General features: G+C 36.4%; 1 protein-coding gene across 3 annotated transcripts in view; it reads right to left on the bottom strand.

Annotated features, from left to right (window-relative positions):
• The window catches only part of LOC144969998 (GH3 domain-containing protein-like), an 18521-nt gene continuing 651 nt past the window's right edge, over positions 1-17870 (bottom strand). For 2 of the 3 annotated variants that reach the window (XM_078909136.1, XM_078909137.1), the window contains exons 2-11: positions 14869-14931; positions 14215-14465; positions 13299-13511; positions 11839-11984; positions 8595-9022; positions 7579-7751; positions 6593-6720; positions 5881-6038; positions 4132-4232; positions 1-3073 (exon numbers count right to left, since the gene is read on the bottom strand). In XM_078909136.1, the coding sequence (XP_078765262.1) occupies positions 2852-3073; positions 4132-4232; positions 5881-6038; positions 6593-6720; positions 7579-7751; positions 8595-9022; positions 11839-11984; positions 13299-13511; positions 14215-14465; positions 14869-14896 (1848 nt within the window). In that variant the 5' untranslated portion in view covers positions 14897-14931 and the 3' untranslated portion in view covers positions 1-2851. Of the gene's footprint in view, positions 3074-4131; positions 4233-5880; positions 6039-6592; positions 6721-7578; positions 7752-8594; positions 9023-11838; positions 11985-13298; positions 13512-14214; positions 14466-14868; positions 14932-15857; positions 16059-17870 lie in introns of those variants that run through there. The other variant, XM_078909138.1, reaches the window with a different exon arrangement.

Genomic DNA, 17870 nt, shown 5'->3' with positions numbered 1-17870 from the left:
TAATTTTATATTTTTAACACTTTTTACACATCAAATCATTTAATTCATTTTAAATACATAAACGGGAATAACATACGTGTCTTCATCATTCAAGTGAGAAAAAAAAAAATTAAACTGAAGTAATAACCACTCTTTATCACTACTCATTAGGTTAATCAATGGTGAAGTGGCCTAGTGGTTAAGGCATTGCACTGTGACCTGGGGGAGCTGGATTCGAGCCCCGCTCCGGGCACTTTCGTTTTTGTTTTTCTCTTGGGGAAGATTATTAACCCCAAATTTGCTCACTTTTGGACAGCATGGATGATTCCTGCTGACATCAGACATTTGTTTGAAGGATAATCTATATTACTTATTGGAATGCCTATGCGATGACATCACACGGTCTTAGCCAGTGCTGTGAACCCGAGTCAATTGTTTTTGTTTTTAAAGGTTATACGGCGCTTGCAACACATTAAGGTCATATCAGCGCCAATAAAAAGGAAGAAAATGGGATAGTAAAAATTCTAGAATTACAATTAAAGCACCCAAGAAAAGGTAAGACAAAGGGGAATTGGTTCAAATAGGAAACAGATGTAGATTCCAAGAGCACACCATCAAAGTACTTAGTTTGAGATCGCCTAAAAGTCTCATCCAGACACAAGCAAGGTCCTCAGTAAGAGGAATACACTCAAGTGTTTACAAATCATATAAAATATGTAATCAAAACATAATACAGTGCATAACAGAGAGATGATATACAGGGGAAAAATATATCATCTCCCAAAACTAACTATACATTTGACTGTTTCCCTCTCTTTAAGGGTATCCGGCCAGGGCAGGACAAAACCAAGTAATCTCATTCCAAGACAAAGACAGAAAATAAGTTGGAAAACAGATATAGGGGGATAAAAGACACAGTAAGTACCTCCCTGCCCACTATAGGAGGTCTGGAACCCCGCCCACAACCCTAGCCAAATGAAAATGTGTACAATGGAGAGTCAAAATGTGACTCATCATATTATATGTGGACTAGTGGTTTGACACTCGCCGTTGGACCAGAAGGTCCAGTCTTCAACACCCACTTTGAGCTGTGCATAGTTGAATCCTTGGAAAAAGGCTCTTCACTCACATTCTCCCACTGTGCTCATGTGTAAAATGAGTTCCTGGCTGTTAATACTGTCAGAAAAAAATATAATATCGCCTAACCAGCATTATGTCCCGTCCTACATGTTGCGTGTTGCTGTTAGCTAGGGACTCTTTGTAAAGCATGGTGAGCATGTTTAGAGGATAACCTTCAGAGCCATTAGCTCATGGAGCCAAAGTTTATCCCAGTTTCTATAGCATGAAATGGAAATATCATTGCTTACTATCATTTGTATAGGACGCTAGTCCATCACACAGTACTTTCCGCCAAATCTAACAGACTCGGCTACCTGCTCACTGATGGGTGGGCAGAGGGGTCTGAAAAAACATTAGTCGGACTGCACCCGAGATTGATCTTGGTCCCTTTGCATGTGAAGCAAGTGCTCTACCAACTGAGCTTTCGGGACCCCCTTAGAGGATAAAGTGCTATATAAATGCACTTTTGTCTAGGGTGACTCCATTCTGAATCAAATCACAAAATCAAAATCACCAATTTACTCTAAAATCAAGATATTATGGTAGGGTAGCAACAATGACTCCATTCTGAATCAAATCACAAAGTCAAAATCACCAATTTACTCTAAAATCAAGATATTATGGTAGGGTAGCAACAACAGTGGCACAGCATGGTTCAGCAGCACAGTCTTTGCTTCATACCCAAAAGATACAGAGGTTGAATACCCACTACATTGTGTGGCCTTGAGCAAGTCACCTCGCTTTATCTCAGTTTGCGGCACCACACTGCGGCCGATGCCTGGGTTATTCCAGTCTTCCCTTGGAATAGACCCTAGAGACAAATTCCCCTCTGGGATGAATAAAGGGGATTTTTAAAATAATTTTTTTATTATACTAAATATGAATTCCGATGATGGGCAATTATACCATACAAGCAACACTATAATTGATATCAAAATTAATGAGTGCGAATGCGGAGAAGAAAAGAATTAATGAATTAATTTAATCATTATTAACGATGTAAACAGTAAAAACTTCATCACTGGATGTATGAATCCTTTATGTCCAAACTTTAATAATATTTCATTCAATTTCAATGCCCATAAAGACCTTTTTAAACAAATACGTTATGGCATTGGGCTGAAATGACCATAGCCTTTGGAATAGACATAATTTTAAAAAAATGGAAGATAACAATAACAAACAATAACTGCTTTCTACCTTTGGATAAAATGTTAAGTCTATCCCAATGTATTCTCCATCAGATCAATCATTCCCTGCTAATTTATTACTACTGTGCAGGCAGTGGAGAGGAATCAGGATAACTTCAACAGCACCTCAGAGTGATGTGCTCTGTCATGATATGTAGTAATCGGTTACTTTGGAAACTGTTCATGTGCCACTTCATGTGTGTACGTAGTCATTTCTTATTATAATAATAGACTGTTCCAGTCCTTCCAAATAAAAGAGCATTCATTATTCTTCCTGTTGAACACCAATGTGTTTGTCTGAGTCTCTATCTCTCTCTTGATTTATTAAATTGAACTCTACAAGAATATGAGTTATACAACATGCTCTACCATCTGAGCATAGACAGAGGGATCAGAAAACATCTGACTGCAACAATCCGGGATGATGCCGTCCCTTTGCCTGTAAGGCAAGTGTCCACCATCTGAGCTATCAGGCCCCGTGTCTGAGGCTATGAACCAAACAACCTGATTCACATCAACTTTTTGCACAAACAAGAAAAATCCATTTCACTCGCTATATTATTTTAAGACACTATTTGTTCGACCATGAATTTCAAAGCCTCTTGTTTTCTCAGAACCCTGGGTACTTTGTACTGATTGGAAGTAGCAGAGGTCTGTTGGACCATGAATGATCTCAGTTGATCGAATGACCCTCTCTTGACCAAATGAACCTGGACTGGGGCAATGCTGCCCTTTTGTCGGAATGAGGAGTAGGGGTAGGAGTGGTCCATCAAGGCATCATCCAGCTGAATCAAAATATAGAACGAGTTGTTGAAGTGATGTACAGTAATAAAATATATATAAATCATGGGTGAAAGTTACTCAATGATATTAATCCTGCAAAGGCAGGTGCTCAGAAAAAAAAAAATCCTGCAACTACCAATAAGAGGAAAAAACAGAAGTGCGGTTAATTATATAAATGCCGGTTTTTTTCATTTTCGAATTCCGGCCAGACAAAAAAAAAAACGGCGAGACCTCTTTTTCAAAAATAAAAATCCGGCCATGCCGGATTTTTCCGGCGAACTTTCACCCATGATATAAATGAATATAAAAGCTTAAAAAAATAACAAAATACCAAACATGGAACATTTTGGACCCAAAAACCTTCTTCAGCCAACCAAAAAAACAATTAAAACATAAATACAGTACTTAAAAATCCAGATAGTCAGCGGAGGATTTAATCCAAAAAATTTGCACATTCTGATAGCGCATTTCTATCCATCACTGCACATAGCTGAATGCAATCCAATCTATATCTATAATTCAAAAATAAATTCAAAATAAAGCAGCTAGACTTATAAAATTAACCAAAAGAAAAGAGATCATATAACAACACAAGTTCTCCAGGAATTGCATTGGCTTTCTGTGAAGTTTAGGATAGAGTTTAAGATATTTTGCTATGCTTTTAGATGTCTGGATGCATTGGCACCTGAATATTTGCAGGAAATAATTAAAAAACCTGAACCCTCTCAAAATTTAAGATCATCTCAGTCCCAACTTCTAAAGGTCACCACCTCAAACTCCATTTTTGGTAAAAAAAAAACCTTTTTATCCATTGCTCCACACATATGAAACGCACTCAGTCCTCGGACAAAGTCCTGTGAAAATGTACAGGACATGTCTGAAGACTGAGTTGTTCTGTAAGACTCATTTTTTATGAAATAGATTTTTCTGTATTCAGGCTTATTATGTAGTGTCGGGATTTTTCTCTTTTACTCTTCTACTTTGCAAAGCGCTGCAGAGCCCGCTTAACGTTGATGTTTAGGCGCTATATAAATTCATGATTTATTTATAATAAACTTACCATTTTCTTCTGTTGCTTGGAGACTTGTTGAACATTACTGCCTTTCCCATCCGAATCCAGCTCTAAAAAAACGTGATAACAAGGCTGTGAGGACTTGAGGGCTGAAACAAATAAACAAACAAACGATAATTAAACATCATTAATAGGCAAGACGGTTGACATATATGACAGGTAGTCAAAGAAGACACCGAAGGTAAAAGAAATTGAGTCAAACTTTTGTGATTTTTAGCTGATCAGTGACCAACTTCAAGCATTATCACATTAGTTCACTCACCAATTATTTTCAAGATAAACGTAATTTAAATCCCCTATTTCAAAACTACAATTTTTTTTGTTGTAACTCTATATTCTATTTTTAGCATAAGCTAAATTTTAACCTCCATTTTTTTCCAGACTTACTTCCTGTGACTTAAATACTTTACGCACTTGGCTCTTCATTGGATATGTATAACAAGATATGAAGTGAGTAGAACAGTGCCAGAAGACAATAGAGAATAAAAATTTTTTTCGCGGCGGTGGTGGGGTTTGAACCTGCGACCTTATTGGTACGACAACTCCGCCTGGCAGGTGAGAGCGTGGCTCTACCGTGTGAGCTATCCACGAACACTAAAATATTCGTTTCAAACCCAAAGTCATTTCTAGATCCCCCTCTCACCCACTTCTTGAGATCGCCGATTCGTTCACCACCATCGCGAAGTAATTTTGACCAGCAGTTAAGCTTAATAGCCAATATTCTCATCACAAACATATAACATAGAAACGATTGAGACATTGAGTATGCTCCGGTGTATGGGGTGAATTTTTAATTCAGAAAAGTGAGTGGAGCAGGCACTTATGTTGGTAACAACAAGATATGAAGTGAGTAGAACAGTGCCAGAAGACAATAGAGAATAAAAAATTTTTTCGCGGCGGTGGTGGGGTTTGAACCTGCGACCTTATTGGTACGACAACTCCGCCTGGCAGGTGGATATGTATAAGAAGAAATGAAAATGAACTCCACAAATGTCATGTGGATGTCATTACAGCCCTGGCGACAATCGTGTAGTAGAGCAAAACTCCTGCTCCAAAGGTCGCTGGATCAAGAACTGGAGCCAATGCTTTATACAAAAGGATAATATAGAAAGGAACCCAGAGAAGTAATGACTAAAGTGTGGTTTAGCCCCCTAAGAGTGTTAGAAGGTAAGGACCGAAACAATAGTAATTTGTAACTGAAGCTCTTAAAGTCTGATGTTTTGGAGTTACAGCGCTATATGAGATGTTAGCAATATCATTTATTATTATTATTATTATTATTATTATTTATTATTATTATTATTATTATTATTATTATTATTATTATTATTATTATTATTATTATTATTATTATTTTTATTATTATTAGTATTATTATTATTATTATTTTTATTATTATTATTATTATTTTTATTATTATTATTATTATTATTATTATTATTATTATTATTATTATTATTATTATTATTATTACTATTATTCTTATTATTCTTATTATTATTACTATTATTATTATTATTATTATTATTATTATTATTATTATTATTATTATTATTATTATTATTATTATTATTATTATTATTATTACTATTATTATTATTATTATTATTATTATTATTATTATTATTATTATTATTATCATCATTATTAATATCATTTTTAGTATCATTTTCAATTAATCCCTTTAGAGGAATAGGGATTTCTGTTATAAAATAGACCTCCAAACACCATGCTTACATTTTGGTCGTGGGACATCTTCCAGTAAAATGCTCTCAGTACAGCAATAGTCAATCAGTTTAGCCTTGTCAAGTATTTTTGGTATTTCATCCTTGAGAACGTTGTAGAACAGAGCCTCCGATGTTTTCTCTCCTCTGACGTTCAGAAACTGTCCTTTTCTGTGGAAGACAAATTAAAGTTTGAACCATTTTCTCAAAACGGTATTATGTTGCTGTGAACCAGGTGCCAACAAGAATAAAAATGATTAAGGCAGTCAGTCAAAATATAACTAACTTATAAGGAATAAAAATGGCTCTTAAAGTGAAACAATACACATATAAACAACGCTTTGACCTTTGGCCTTCGTCACGTGACAGATAAAACATGCAGATAATGACATGATTAAAAACGAAAAAGATCTAACATACCCAGGCGGCCATTCAAGAAACTTAACTCTAGCGGAATTGGAATTGTCTTGTTGTTTTTTTGTTTTTTTTTTTAATAGAAAGTGAGGGGGGAGGGTGGGGGGGGGGGGGGGGGGGGGGGCTCAGATCTTTATTTCCTTATTGGTTGTGGGTAAGATGGGACTAAGCTGACTGAGAATGTTTAAAATGTATAAAATTCAGCATAGCATTGTCCCTAAACCTAACATACTTCTTTCTTTAATCCCACTTCAGTAGATTTCCTACCCAACTCTCCCTTCATTCAGTATAGGTAAGAACTGTAATATTACCTGTATTTGAACTCCACGATAGGGCATTGATTATAGAATCCAACCACTTTGACCACATCTCCAAATCGGTAACGGTACAGACAGGTGGGGTTGGTGATTACCATCTCGTATGTCTGGCCAGCTTCTACCTGTCAGGGCAAATTATATGAATAATACTTTATACTGTGTCCTTCGATTTGTTCTTGATTTGGGGGCAGCATGACTCAGTGGTATGGTCTTTGCTTCGTACCCAAAAGATACTGAGCTCGATCACCCGCCGCTGCACTTCGCTCAATCTGGGGCTGATGCCTGGGTTATTACAGTCTTCTCTTGGAATAGACCCTAGAGACAAATTTCCCCTATGGGATGAATAAAGGGAAGTTTCCTTTTTACTTTTATTTTACTTTTACTTTTTAAATTTTGTTTTCCCTCCTTCTTCCTTCCTTCCTTCTTCTACTTTGCAAGCAACACCAAAGGGCTCCACATTGATCTCTGACCACCCCCCCAGTCCATCCAGCAGTGATTGGTTAGTTGGGTCTATCAGATGTGAATGAAAAAACTTTGCAATAGACTAGCATTCTAGAAACAAGCAATTATCATCTGTTTATACTATAGTAGGGGGTTCCGATAGCTCAGTTGGTAGCGCACTCACTTCACATGCAAAGGATACCGAGATCGATCCCCCCGAAGTCGAGATTTTCTTCTGACTCCCCTGTCCACCCATCAGTGATTGGGTAGCTGGGTCTGCTAGATCTGGTGGAAAGTACTTTGCGATAGGCTAGCATCTTATCCAAAAGGTAGCAAACAATTGCTATTGTCCATTTCACGCTATAGAAACCTGGATAAACTCCGGCTCCATGGGCCCTACAGCTTTGAAGGACTACTTCTCCACGCTATAGTAACAGGGATAAACTCCTGCTTCACGGGCTGATGGCTAAAAAAAGACTACTTTCTTTCCACCAAACTAGAATAAAAAATGGATCGAACTACACGCCTTTGCAAATCACCTCGTGCAACAGGAATGTCTTTGGCTCTTCAGCGTCCATCTTACTTTCCGGAATGAATTCAAAGAACTGAGTTCGTGGATGGAGGAGATACCGAGACGGAAGTTGAGTTGGCCAAATGTTGATTCCCAATAGTCCCTCAGATGCAGCGTAGATCGGGGAGTACAATGGGATACCTGTGTGAATAATGTGTAAAATTTCAACTGCCATGATTTTCAACAGATTTGCTAATATTCTGAATAAAAGATTTCCTCACGGATAAGAAGTCTGGTTATTGTTTGATTTTTAAGGTTTTTACAGCATTAATGATGCTTGTAGGTCATTTCAAGAAAAAAGAAATAGGATTGGGGGAAATGTGTACATCTGAAGTTAAAAGCACAAAAGAAAACAGTTAAATAGGGAACAAAGGATTCAACGACAATCCCATCAGCAGGAAAACAAATATATAAAGTACAACCAGAGAGAATATGAGTAAAGAGCCTTTTCCAAGGACTCAACTATGCGTCCAGCGAGGCTCGAACCTAGGACCTTCTGACCTGAAAGCGAGTGTCATACCACTAGACCACATAGCTGAAAAAAAACCCCAGAGAGTTGTGTATTTCTCACCATCTCAATTATACATTGTGCGGCTATGTGGTGTAGTGGTATGACACTCGCTTTTGGATCAGAAGGTCCTGAGTTCAAGCCTCGCATAGTTGAGTCCTTGAAAAAGGCTCTTTACTCATATTCTCTCACCATCCACAGGTGTAAAATGAGAACCTGGCCATTAACAACGTTGTCTCAGTCTGAAAAATTGGAATATTGCCTAACAGGCGTCATGTCCCATTCTAAATGTTACATGTTTGAGTACGTTTAGTGGATATTGCGCTATCTTATAAAAGCTCAAATTAATAAAAAATAAATTTTTACATTCAAATTTCGGGTTCTGATGTATTCCGACATAATACTGTTTTGAGTTAGTGGGTCACATGTGTAAAAATGTTATAGTTATAATGATTAAAGAGAACATTATCACCTACCTTTACAAATACCATTTCTTAGCTTATCACCGTAAAGTTCAAAAGTCCCTGTATCAGCCCCTAATAAGATACGAAGCTCTGGCCAAATCCTCAGAGCCAGTCCTGCTTCTTTCTCTTGAGCAGCTTTTCGAATCTCATTGGCTCTCTGCGGGTTTGGCCTCAACCTGGCATTCAGTCGTTCTCTGACTGCAGGATCTATGCTCAGGTTGGGAGATATTCTTCCCAGCTCGATATCCTCTGTCAACTGTGGCAAACTGGATTCAAGGGTGGTCATAGCATTGTAGATAATGGAGGCAAAATTGGCCTCAACCATTCCAACATGGGGGTCGATTAAGGCAAATAAGAGATATAAGTAAAGAGCTTCCGGTTCTGATTTGACTTCATAGGCTTCAGGAGGTGTTGTGTAAATATGTAGAAGGTCCTTGGATCTGAAAATGAAATGAAACATAAAACATTGTCAAATGAAATCGTGCGGTAGCCTAAGAAAATGATTTACATGGTAAAAAAAGACAAATCCCTGAAGTTACAGCAAATGTAAAGAGCAGTCGTTCCTGAGTAAAACGTAATAGTTAACTAGGAACAAGGTGATATGTATTTCAATTTCAGTACACCAAATCCTCAATTTTTTATCCTCAATTGTTGTTTTATTTTATTTTACTCAAATCTATAGGACAGATAAAAAAAGAAACGAAAGGGATAGAGAAGTGCCAAAAGACAATAAAGAATAAAAACTTGCTACAAATGTGTTCACAAGAAATTTTAATGTTTACATGATGAAAACTGCAAAGGTGAATAGGATAAAAATTTGGCAATCTACGAAACACAAAATTTCTTTTGGTGACGCTTTCATTCTTTTCATCGATTTTAGGGTCTCTCAATAATATTCAGTTTGGTGCCACCAACCAAATCATCAGATTTTGAAAAGTTAATTTCATTATTTTATGAATCTACATTCTTTCACGAGCATTTTGAACTTAATTTAATCATCATCATCATCATCATCATTGTCTTTTTCACCCTGGGTCAGGGTATAGGCCACAGACAAACAGTTTCCATCCTTCTCTATCCTGAGCTAACTTTTTAAACTCGTTCCATGTCTTATCACTTCTCTGTATATCAGCTTCTTTAATTCTTCTCCATGTTCCCCGTGGCCTTTCCCTTGATCTTCTGCCCTGAGGGTTCCAGTCCAATACTTTCTTTGTTATAGTTGAGTCATTCTTTCTAAGGGCGTGTCCAATCCATGTCCTTTGTCTTCTTCCTATTTCCTCTCCCACTGGTTTCTCCTGTATTCTTTTCCATACTTCTTCTACTCAAAACTTGACAAGCAGAAAACATATTAGTACATAGTGGCCAACTTATCGAAGAGCTAAAACGGAACACCCTAAAGCACACTTCTATCATAAAACACAAAAAAGCAGTGTGCTTGGACTATTATAGCCTAGAATCTTGATTTAGAGCTATACTATCTATTTGTCTATTCCTTGTTTTAAATTACTAGTCAAACAATCATAATCCTGGTACATGCCAGGGTCATTTCCTTACAAATGATCAATTAATAGTCAAACAATCATTATTCTGGTACATGCCAGGGTCATTTCCTTACAAATGATCAATTACTAGTCAAACAATCATAATCCTGCAACATACCAGGGTCATTTCCTTAAAAAATGATCAATTACTAGTCAAACAATCATAATCCTGCTACATGCCAGGGTCATTTCCTTACAAATGATCAATTACTAGTCAAACAATCATAATCCTGCTACATGCCAGGGTCATTTCCTTACAAATGATCAATTACTAGTCAAACAATCATAATCCTGGTACATGCCAGGGTCATTTCCTTACAAATGATCAATTACTAGTCAAACAATCATAATCCTGCAACATGCCAGGGTCATTTCCTTACAAATGATCAATTACAAGTCAAACAATCATAATCCTGCTACATGCCAGGGTCATTTCCTTACAAATGATCAATTACTAGTCAAACAATCATAATCCTGGTACATGCCAGGGTCATTTCCTTACAAATGATCAATTACTAGTCAAACAATCATAATCCTGGTACATGCCAGGGTCATTTCCTTACAAATGATCAATTACTAGTCAAACAATCATAATCCTGCTACATGCCAGGGTCATTTCCTTACAAATGATCAATTACTAGTCAAACAATCATAATCCTGGTACATGCCAGGGTCATTTCCTTACAAATGATCAATTACTAGTCAAACAATCATAATCCTGCTACATGCCAGGGTCATTTCCTTACAAATGATCAATTACTAGTCAAACAATCATAATCCTGCTACATGCCAGGGTCATTTCCTTACAAATGATCAATTTCTAGTCAAACAATCATAATCCTGCTACATGCCAGGGTCATTTCCTTACAAATGATCAGTCTATTTATTTTTTAAAATTATCTATTTTTTCTCATTCTCCAGATTGGCAAATCGTGACAGTCCCAAATTTATCAGGACAGTTGATCACTATCGTAGTAGCCCTACATCAACTCCCAAACCAGATGAGAACCAATGACCCGGAGAAAGCAAAGTTGGGTCCAATTAGATTTCCTTTTACAGAACATCTCGAAAAGCATTCGAGTCATAGGATTTGTGGACAATACCTGATTGCTTTTGAGTTCATACTGATTTTCTTGCAAACATATATCAGTGCTGACGGTGACTAAAGGTGAAAAAAGGGGGCAAATCTTTGAACGATTGCCTTTAAGCCCCATTTTTTTCCGCACTAATCCACACTTATAGAGTAACTGAGATGATAAATGGGGGTGGCGTGGCTTAGCAGTACAGTCTTCGCTTTGTACCCGAAAGGTACAGAGTTCAATCACCCGCCTAAGCACTTTGTGAACTTGAGCAAGTCACCTCGCCCTAGTTCAATTTGCGACCATTCACTGCGGCTGACACTTGGGTTATTCCAGTTTTCTCTTGGAATAGACCCTACAGATAAATTTCCCCTATGGGATGAATAAAGGGAATTTTATTTATAAATCATCATTGATACTTTGGATAACTTCTGCAAAGTGGGAAATGCATCTATTTGTTGCATCACTCATCAAGTCTCTCACTATCAGTACATTTAACTGGTGGATATGCAATTGTTTTTTTTTTCTAAGAGGAGGAAATTCCTCCTCCGACACCAAAATCGCAGATTTCCGAATATCTGAGGAAAATCACCAGCATAAGCATGTCAGTATACAGACCAGAAGGAAGGCAATCACCTGTCAGGAGAAGCAGAGTTTGGTCCAATTTGCGTTCCTTTCACGGAATATCTCCAACGTGGATTGTAAAATATTTTGAGGTCTCTGTTCAGAAACTTTGTGCCTGGGAAAGCTTCTATCATGCAGTTGTATAAAACTGAAATACCCTGGAATACAAATTACAGTGATTGCAGTAAGACTGTAGACTTCTGTAACTTATAGCCTGACACTTGCCTAAAAAATTAGTCACAATACAAGACGATTATCATCAAAAGAGGACAAAAAGTGAGTTCTTGTTAGTACTGTAGAATGGGAAATGAAGTGAGTAGGAAAGTGCCAGAAGACAATAGAGAATTATAATTTCACGGCGGCGATGGGGGCTCGAACCTGCGACCTTACTGGTATGACAACTCTGCCTGGGGTGACTAAGGCCAGTTGTGCAGCGATGAAGTATGACACTCGCTTTCAGATCAGAAGGTCCTGGGTTCAAGCCTCACTCGCGCATAGTTGAGTCCTTGGAGAAGGCTCTTTACTCACATTCTCTCACCACACCCAGGTTTAAAATAAGTACCTGGCTGTTAACAGTGTTGACTCTGTCCGAAAAAATTATAATATCACCTTACAGGCGTCACGTCTTGTCCTAAATGTTAAATGTTACTGTTTGACAGGGACCCCTTGTAAAGCGCTTTGAGCAAGTTTAGTGGATATATAAAAGCTCCATTTCATTTCAAGGCCAGTTGGGGTGACTAAGACCAGCCCCCAAATGTCCCCCTAGATTGAATTATTAAACAAATGTGGTAAAATGTACATCATTTGATAGATTTCATCCTTCACCACTTTTTAGAAAAAGTACATTGGGCAGGTTATTTCAAGATATATATCATATAAAGATGTTTTCAAAAAATGTTATATAGCATTGATATAATCAATAATATCATATCACACTTAAATCAGGTTCATTTATGCCCAGTTGAATCAGTCTTAGAATTGAATCTATAGTGCAAATTATAAAATATGAGTCAAATGCTTTCATCACTGAGAGCAATCACAGTTTGTTAAATTGACTGAAATAAAAGTTAATTACAGCATACTGAGCATTTTGGCTGTAATTTCAATTCACATTGAATTTAAAGTCAAAAAGTAGGAAACTTGGGGTTATTTCTATTCATCATGATGGAAAATAAAATACAATTTCATACAATGCAAAAAAATTGAAAGTTTGTTTTTCTTATTATTTAATAACAAATTCACTCTCCGCAGTCAACTTCACCCTGGCATAATACCATTTTGAAACAGTGAGTCACATATAAAATTAATTAACTTGCAGAATGACAAAAACAAAAAAAGCAATACAAAATGAACGGCAAGCTAACCAAAAAAAAAAAATAAATAATAAAATAAAATAGTGGAAGACTAAGATTTTAAACAATCCATTTTAAAGGCAAGTTTTCACTGCTACATTACAGAGTGCTTAGACTCACCTCCAAGAAAAACAGTTTGGTTTGTTTGGACACCATCGGAATGATGTTACTATTTCCTGATGTCCCTGAAGTCACAGCAAAAACTGCTGGCTCTTTGCTTGTCAATACGTTCTCCTCTCCACTCATCATACGACCAATGTAACGCGTGTAGTCATGAGGGTAGGTTAAACGGTGCGTTGAGATGAAATCCTGGACTGATTTTACTTGATCCAACTAAATGAAAAGTATAATCAAATCAAAATATTTCTCAGACTTATTATATATATTCAAACTTTGATGTTGAATGGCAAATGGATGAATAAAGTACATTATTCTATTTTTAAAAACACAGTTGAACCTATTTTATTAATCTTCATTCGAGGAACTTGCATTGTTGTCAACTTATTCTAATTCAAGTATTAGTTCAGGAAGAAATTAAGGACTGTCAGTGATTCATTGGTCTAATAGTGTGGCTCAGCGGTATGGTCTTTGCTTCATACCCGAAAGGTATTGAGTTTGACCACCTGCCACTGCTCTGTGTGTCTTCGAGCAAGTTAACTCTCCCTAGCTCAATTTACCGCACTACACTGTGGCTGATGCCTAGGTTATTCCAGTCTTCCCTTGGAATAGACCTCAGAGACAAATTTTCCCTATGGGATGAATAAAGGGAATTTTATTATTATTATTATTATTTTTTATTATATCATTTAGTTGCCTCCCCTATGTCATTTACGTAAACAGATCAATCACTCCGTTGTGTTGGAATAGAAGCCCATTACAATATAAATCAAAATTGGACATACACAGCCTTGGGCATAAAAAAAAACCCCAAAACACAAATCAGAAACGTTTCAGGCTACAAAAAAACCTTCCTAACTCCACAGGGAGAAATAAACATAGTGACAATCATTCATTACTAATTAGACTTTTAAAATACCTTCATATCTTTACTATATTCAGTCTTTATATTGTCTTTAATCTGGTCCATCAAGAACTTTGTTTGGGCTGCCTCGACTTCCTTCGTGGCCTGCTCTAGCTTACGTCTCATGACAGAGCCAAGAATTGTCAAACTCCTCACAGACAAGTAATGCTTGGCTGCATCACCAAAACTCTGATTGGAATAGACTCTGTACCGCTGGATATCAAAACCTACATAAGTTAGACTTGAAATTCCAACAAACGAGACTCCTGTGGAGATAAGAGCAAGGAACCAATAATTGAAATATGCAATTCAAAGAGTCACCACTTGAAATGGAGAGACATTTTTTGACATCATTTTCAAAAAGTAATCTACAGCAATTGTGATTTTTAATTCATAATGGTCATCAATGTGTTACATAAACTGTTATGTTTCAAATATACGTTTGGAAACAATTATTAATAGTTCTAATTGTGAATTACAATTTTTATGATTCAAAGATATCAAATAATTATAAAAAATAATAATAAATATAAAATACCAAAATAAAACAAACAAAAAACAAAAAAAAAACATTTTTTACATCCAGCTTTACATATTTTTACGTTAAATGATAAATAGTAATAACCAACAGAAAATCTTTTTCCTTTATAATGACATATTGTTACCTACCTCCAAACAGTTTCATTAAAATACCCATGGTAGCCTAACGTTCAACAATTGACATCAGGTCATCTGTTTTTAAAACATGATTAAAATTGGGTTGACAAATTAAAAAATAAAAATAATTATGATAATAATTGGCACAAGTGATGAAATAGAAACACATTTATTTTCAAATATAAAATAATGGGCACCATTATGAAGAGTTATTAATTTTTTTAAAAAATTAATTTAATGATAATTAAACTTTCGATCAAGAATGACAATTTTACGACTGATCACAAATAGGACTGTGAGTGTCAATTTTTTAGGATGAGATGAGAAATTTAAAAAACAAACTATTAATTATTGTATAATTAGAATAGGGTCCTAAGTATATAATTTTATTTGCATCTAAAAGTAACAGAAAATACATTGCTTTTAAAAGCTTACTGATCTCACAAAACGGACAATTCCAAGTGACATACATTGATATACGTCAGTCAAATGACGCCTGTTCATTGTTTAAGAAAAGGAAAGAAAAAACAACAACAAAAAATAAAAAAAAAATAACAAAATGACTCCCTTCCCTCCACCCCAAGACAAAAGAAAATTGAATAAACAGAGATCTGATTTTTACGCGAATTGAAAAATAAATAGATAAAAGCAAACACACAAAAAGCACGAATTAAACAAGTCCTTGTGTTTAAAAAAAAAACCACAAACAAAAAACAAACAAAACAATAACAATTTTTTAAAAAAGAAAAATAAACAAATAATAAATGTGAAAAAAAATTTTTCGAAAGTAATCCTTGATGTATTTACTCAATACTCAAACTCAATTACTTCACAGAAACAGAAACAACAAAATACCCCAAAGCATGGAAAGAAGCTAAAATCCTCGCAATTCTGAAACCTGGCAAACCACCTAATGACCCAACCAGCTACCGACCAATATCTTTGCTCTGTTGTTTCTTTAAACTACTAGAGCGCATCTTACTCGGCCGTATTTCACCTACCTTAGATATGTATAAACCACCTGAACAAGCAGGTTTCAGGCCTGGACGTGACACAACTGAACAGGTACTAGTGCTTACATCATTTATCGAAAGCGGATATGAACGAAAAGTTAAAACGGGGGCAGTGTTCATCGACCTATCAGTGGCCTATGATATAGTTTGGCATGACGGTTTGATGTATAAACTAGCAAAACATATCAACTGCAAAAAAACATTAACACTCCTTAACAAAATGTCAGGAAAAAGAACATATCATGTTTGCCTAGGAGACAAGACCAGCAGGAAAAGAACAATAATAAATGGAGTACCTCAGGGCTCTGTTCTAGCACCAACTCTATTCAACGTCTATATAAGCGACATTCCCGAGACTAAAGCTTTCAAATTTGGTTATGCTGACGACATCGCAATTGCATGGCAATCAAACGACCTTAAACAAATTGAAAAAACGCTTACAGACGACACCAACATTCTGCAATCATTCTTCAATAAATGGTACCTTCGAATGAATACCACAAAAACTGTCAGTACTCTGTTCCATCTAGATAACCATCAAGCTGACCAACAAATAAATGTCACAACCAAAATATCTCGGCGTAATCTTGGACCGGTCCCTCACATATAGGAAACACCTAGAAAATACTGCACATAAACTCCAGAAAAGGAACGGTATCGTTAGAAAACTTGCTGGAACTTCCTGGGGTGCCTCCACATCAGTCCTCAGAACATCCTCTATAGCACTCTGTTACAGTGTAGCAGAATACTGTGCCCCTGTTTGGGCAAGGTCCACTCACACCAAAATAGTAGACTCCGCTCTAAATAACACCATGAGAACAATTTCTGGCACATTGAAATCAACTACTTCCACCTCGTGGCTACCAATAATGAGCGCAATTGCCCCTCCCCATCTCCGAAGAGAAGAGGCGATACAAAAACAATATCACCGACTGGAGAAAACAACATCAAATACTCCACTCAGAATAATCACCCAATCAGCCCCCACAACATCACACCTAAAATCTCGCAAACCGTTCTACAAATCCAAAAAAGAACATTTCGACCTCTCTGATAGCTGGAAAACTGAATGGGAGAAAAACAAACCAAAAAACAGTGATCTAATCGAAGACCCTACAGCAACACCACTCCCAGGTTTCTACACACTAAACAGAAAGGCTGTCATTATCCCCAGACACCTGGGTTTTTTTTTATCTCTCTCTCTCTCTCTCTCTCTCTCTCTCTCTCTCTCTCTCTCTCTCTCTCTCTCTCTCTCTCTCTTTCGCTTAGTTCCTTTCTAGTTTCTAATTCTAGAAAATTGTCATATTCGTCCCCACTCCGATCTCAAAAAGTGTCTAAAAAGAATAAATAATTAAAAAGCAAACAAACAGAAATATTCAGAGAGCGACCAAATGGTCAGATAGAGGAGAAAAAAAAACAACAATAAATTTAAAAAAAAAAAAAAAACAATTTTAAGAAATTCATGCTCAGACACGGAACAAAAGGTCAAACAAAAAGGAGAAAAGAATAGACTCGCACACAAAAAAAATAAAAAAGAAAAGACGGAATATAAAAAAAAAAAAAAAAAAAAAAGTGGTGGAACCAGGATTCGAACCCACAACGTCGATTCTTGTAAAACTTCCAGGGCAGGCGACTAAACCATTCGGCCATGACACCCACTTCGAGGTCAACGCATATTGTGTATATGTAGTAACAACTGATTTAATGTTGGTTAATTTTATGTTTTTATAGATATTTTATTAACTTTCCTTATTTCTATGTGCATTTTGGAAACATTCCATATTCTGGAATGTGGATCACATTGTTTAAAGGAGCGGAGTTTCAAATATATGTCTGGGGATAACGAATTTTGGTTATCTCCAGACAGGTGTCTGGGGATAACGAATTTTCATTATCCCCAGACAGGTGTCTGGGGATAATCACAGCGAAACAGAAAACAGTGGTCCTCCTGTAACAGACTACGATCTAAACACGGTAGAACAGCATCAAATCTCCACAAAT

The sequence above is a fragment of the Berghia stephanieae genome, chromosome 4 (genome assembly GCF_034508935.2).
Source record: "Berghia stephanieae isolate SIO BIC M18660-M18661 chromosome 4, UCSD_Bste_1.3, whole genome shotgun sequence".
Classification (NCBI taxonomy): domain Eukaryota; kingdom Metazoa; phylum Mollusca; class Gastropoda; order Nudibranchia; family Aeolidiidae; genus Berghia; species Berghia stephanieae.
Note: the sequence above shows the minus strand (reverse complement) of the source record. Positions and strands in the feature narration are given on the sequence as shown.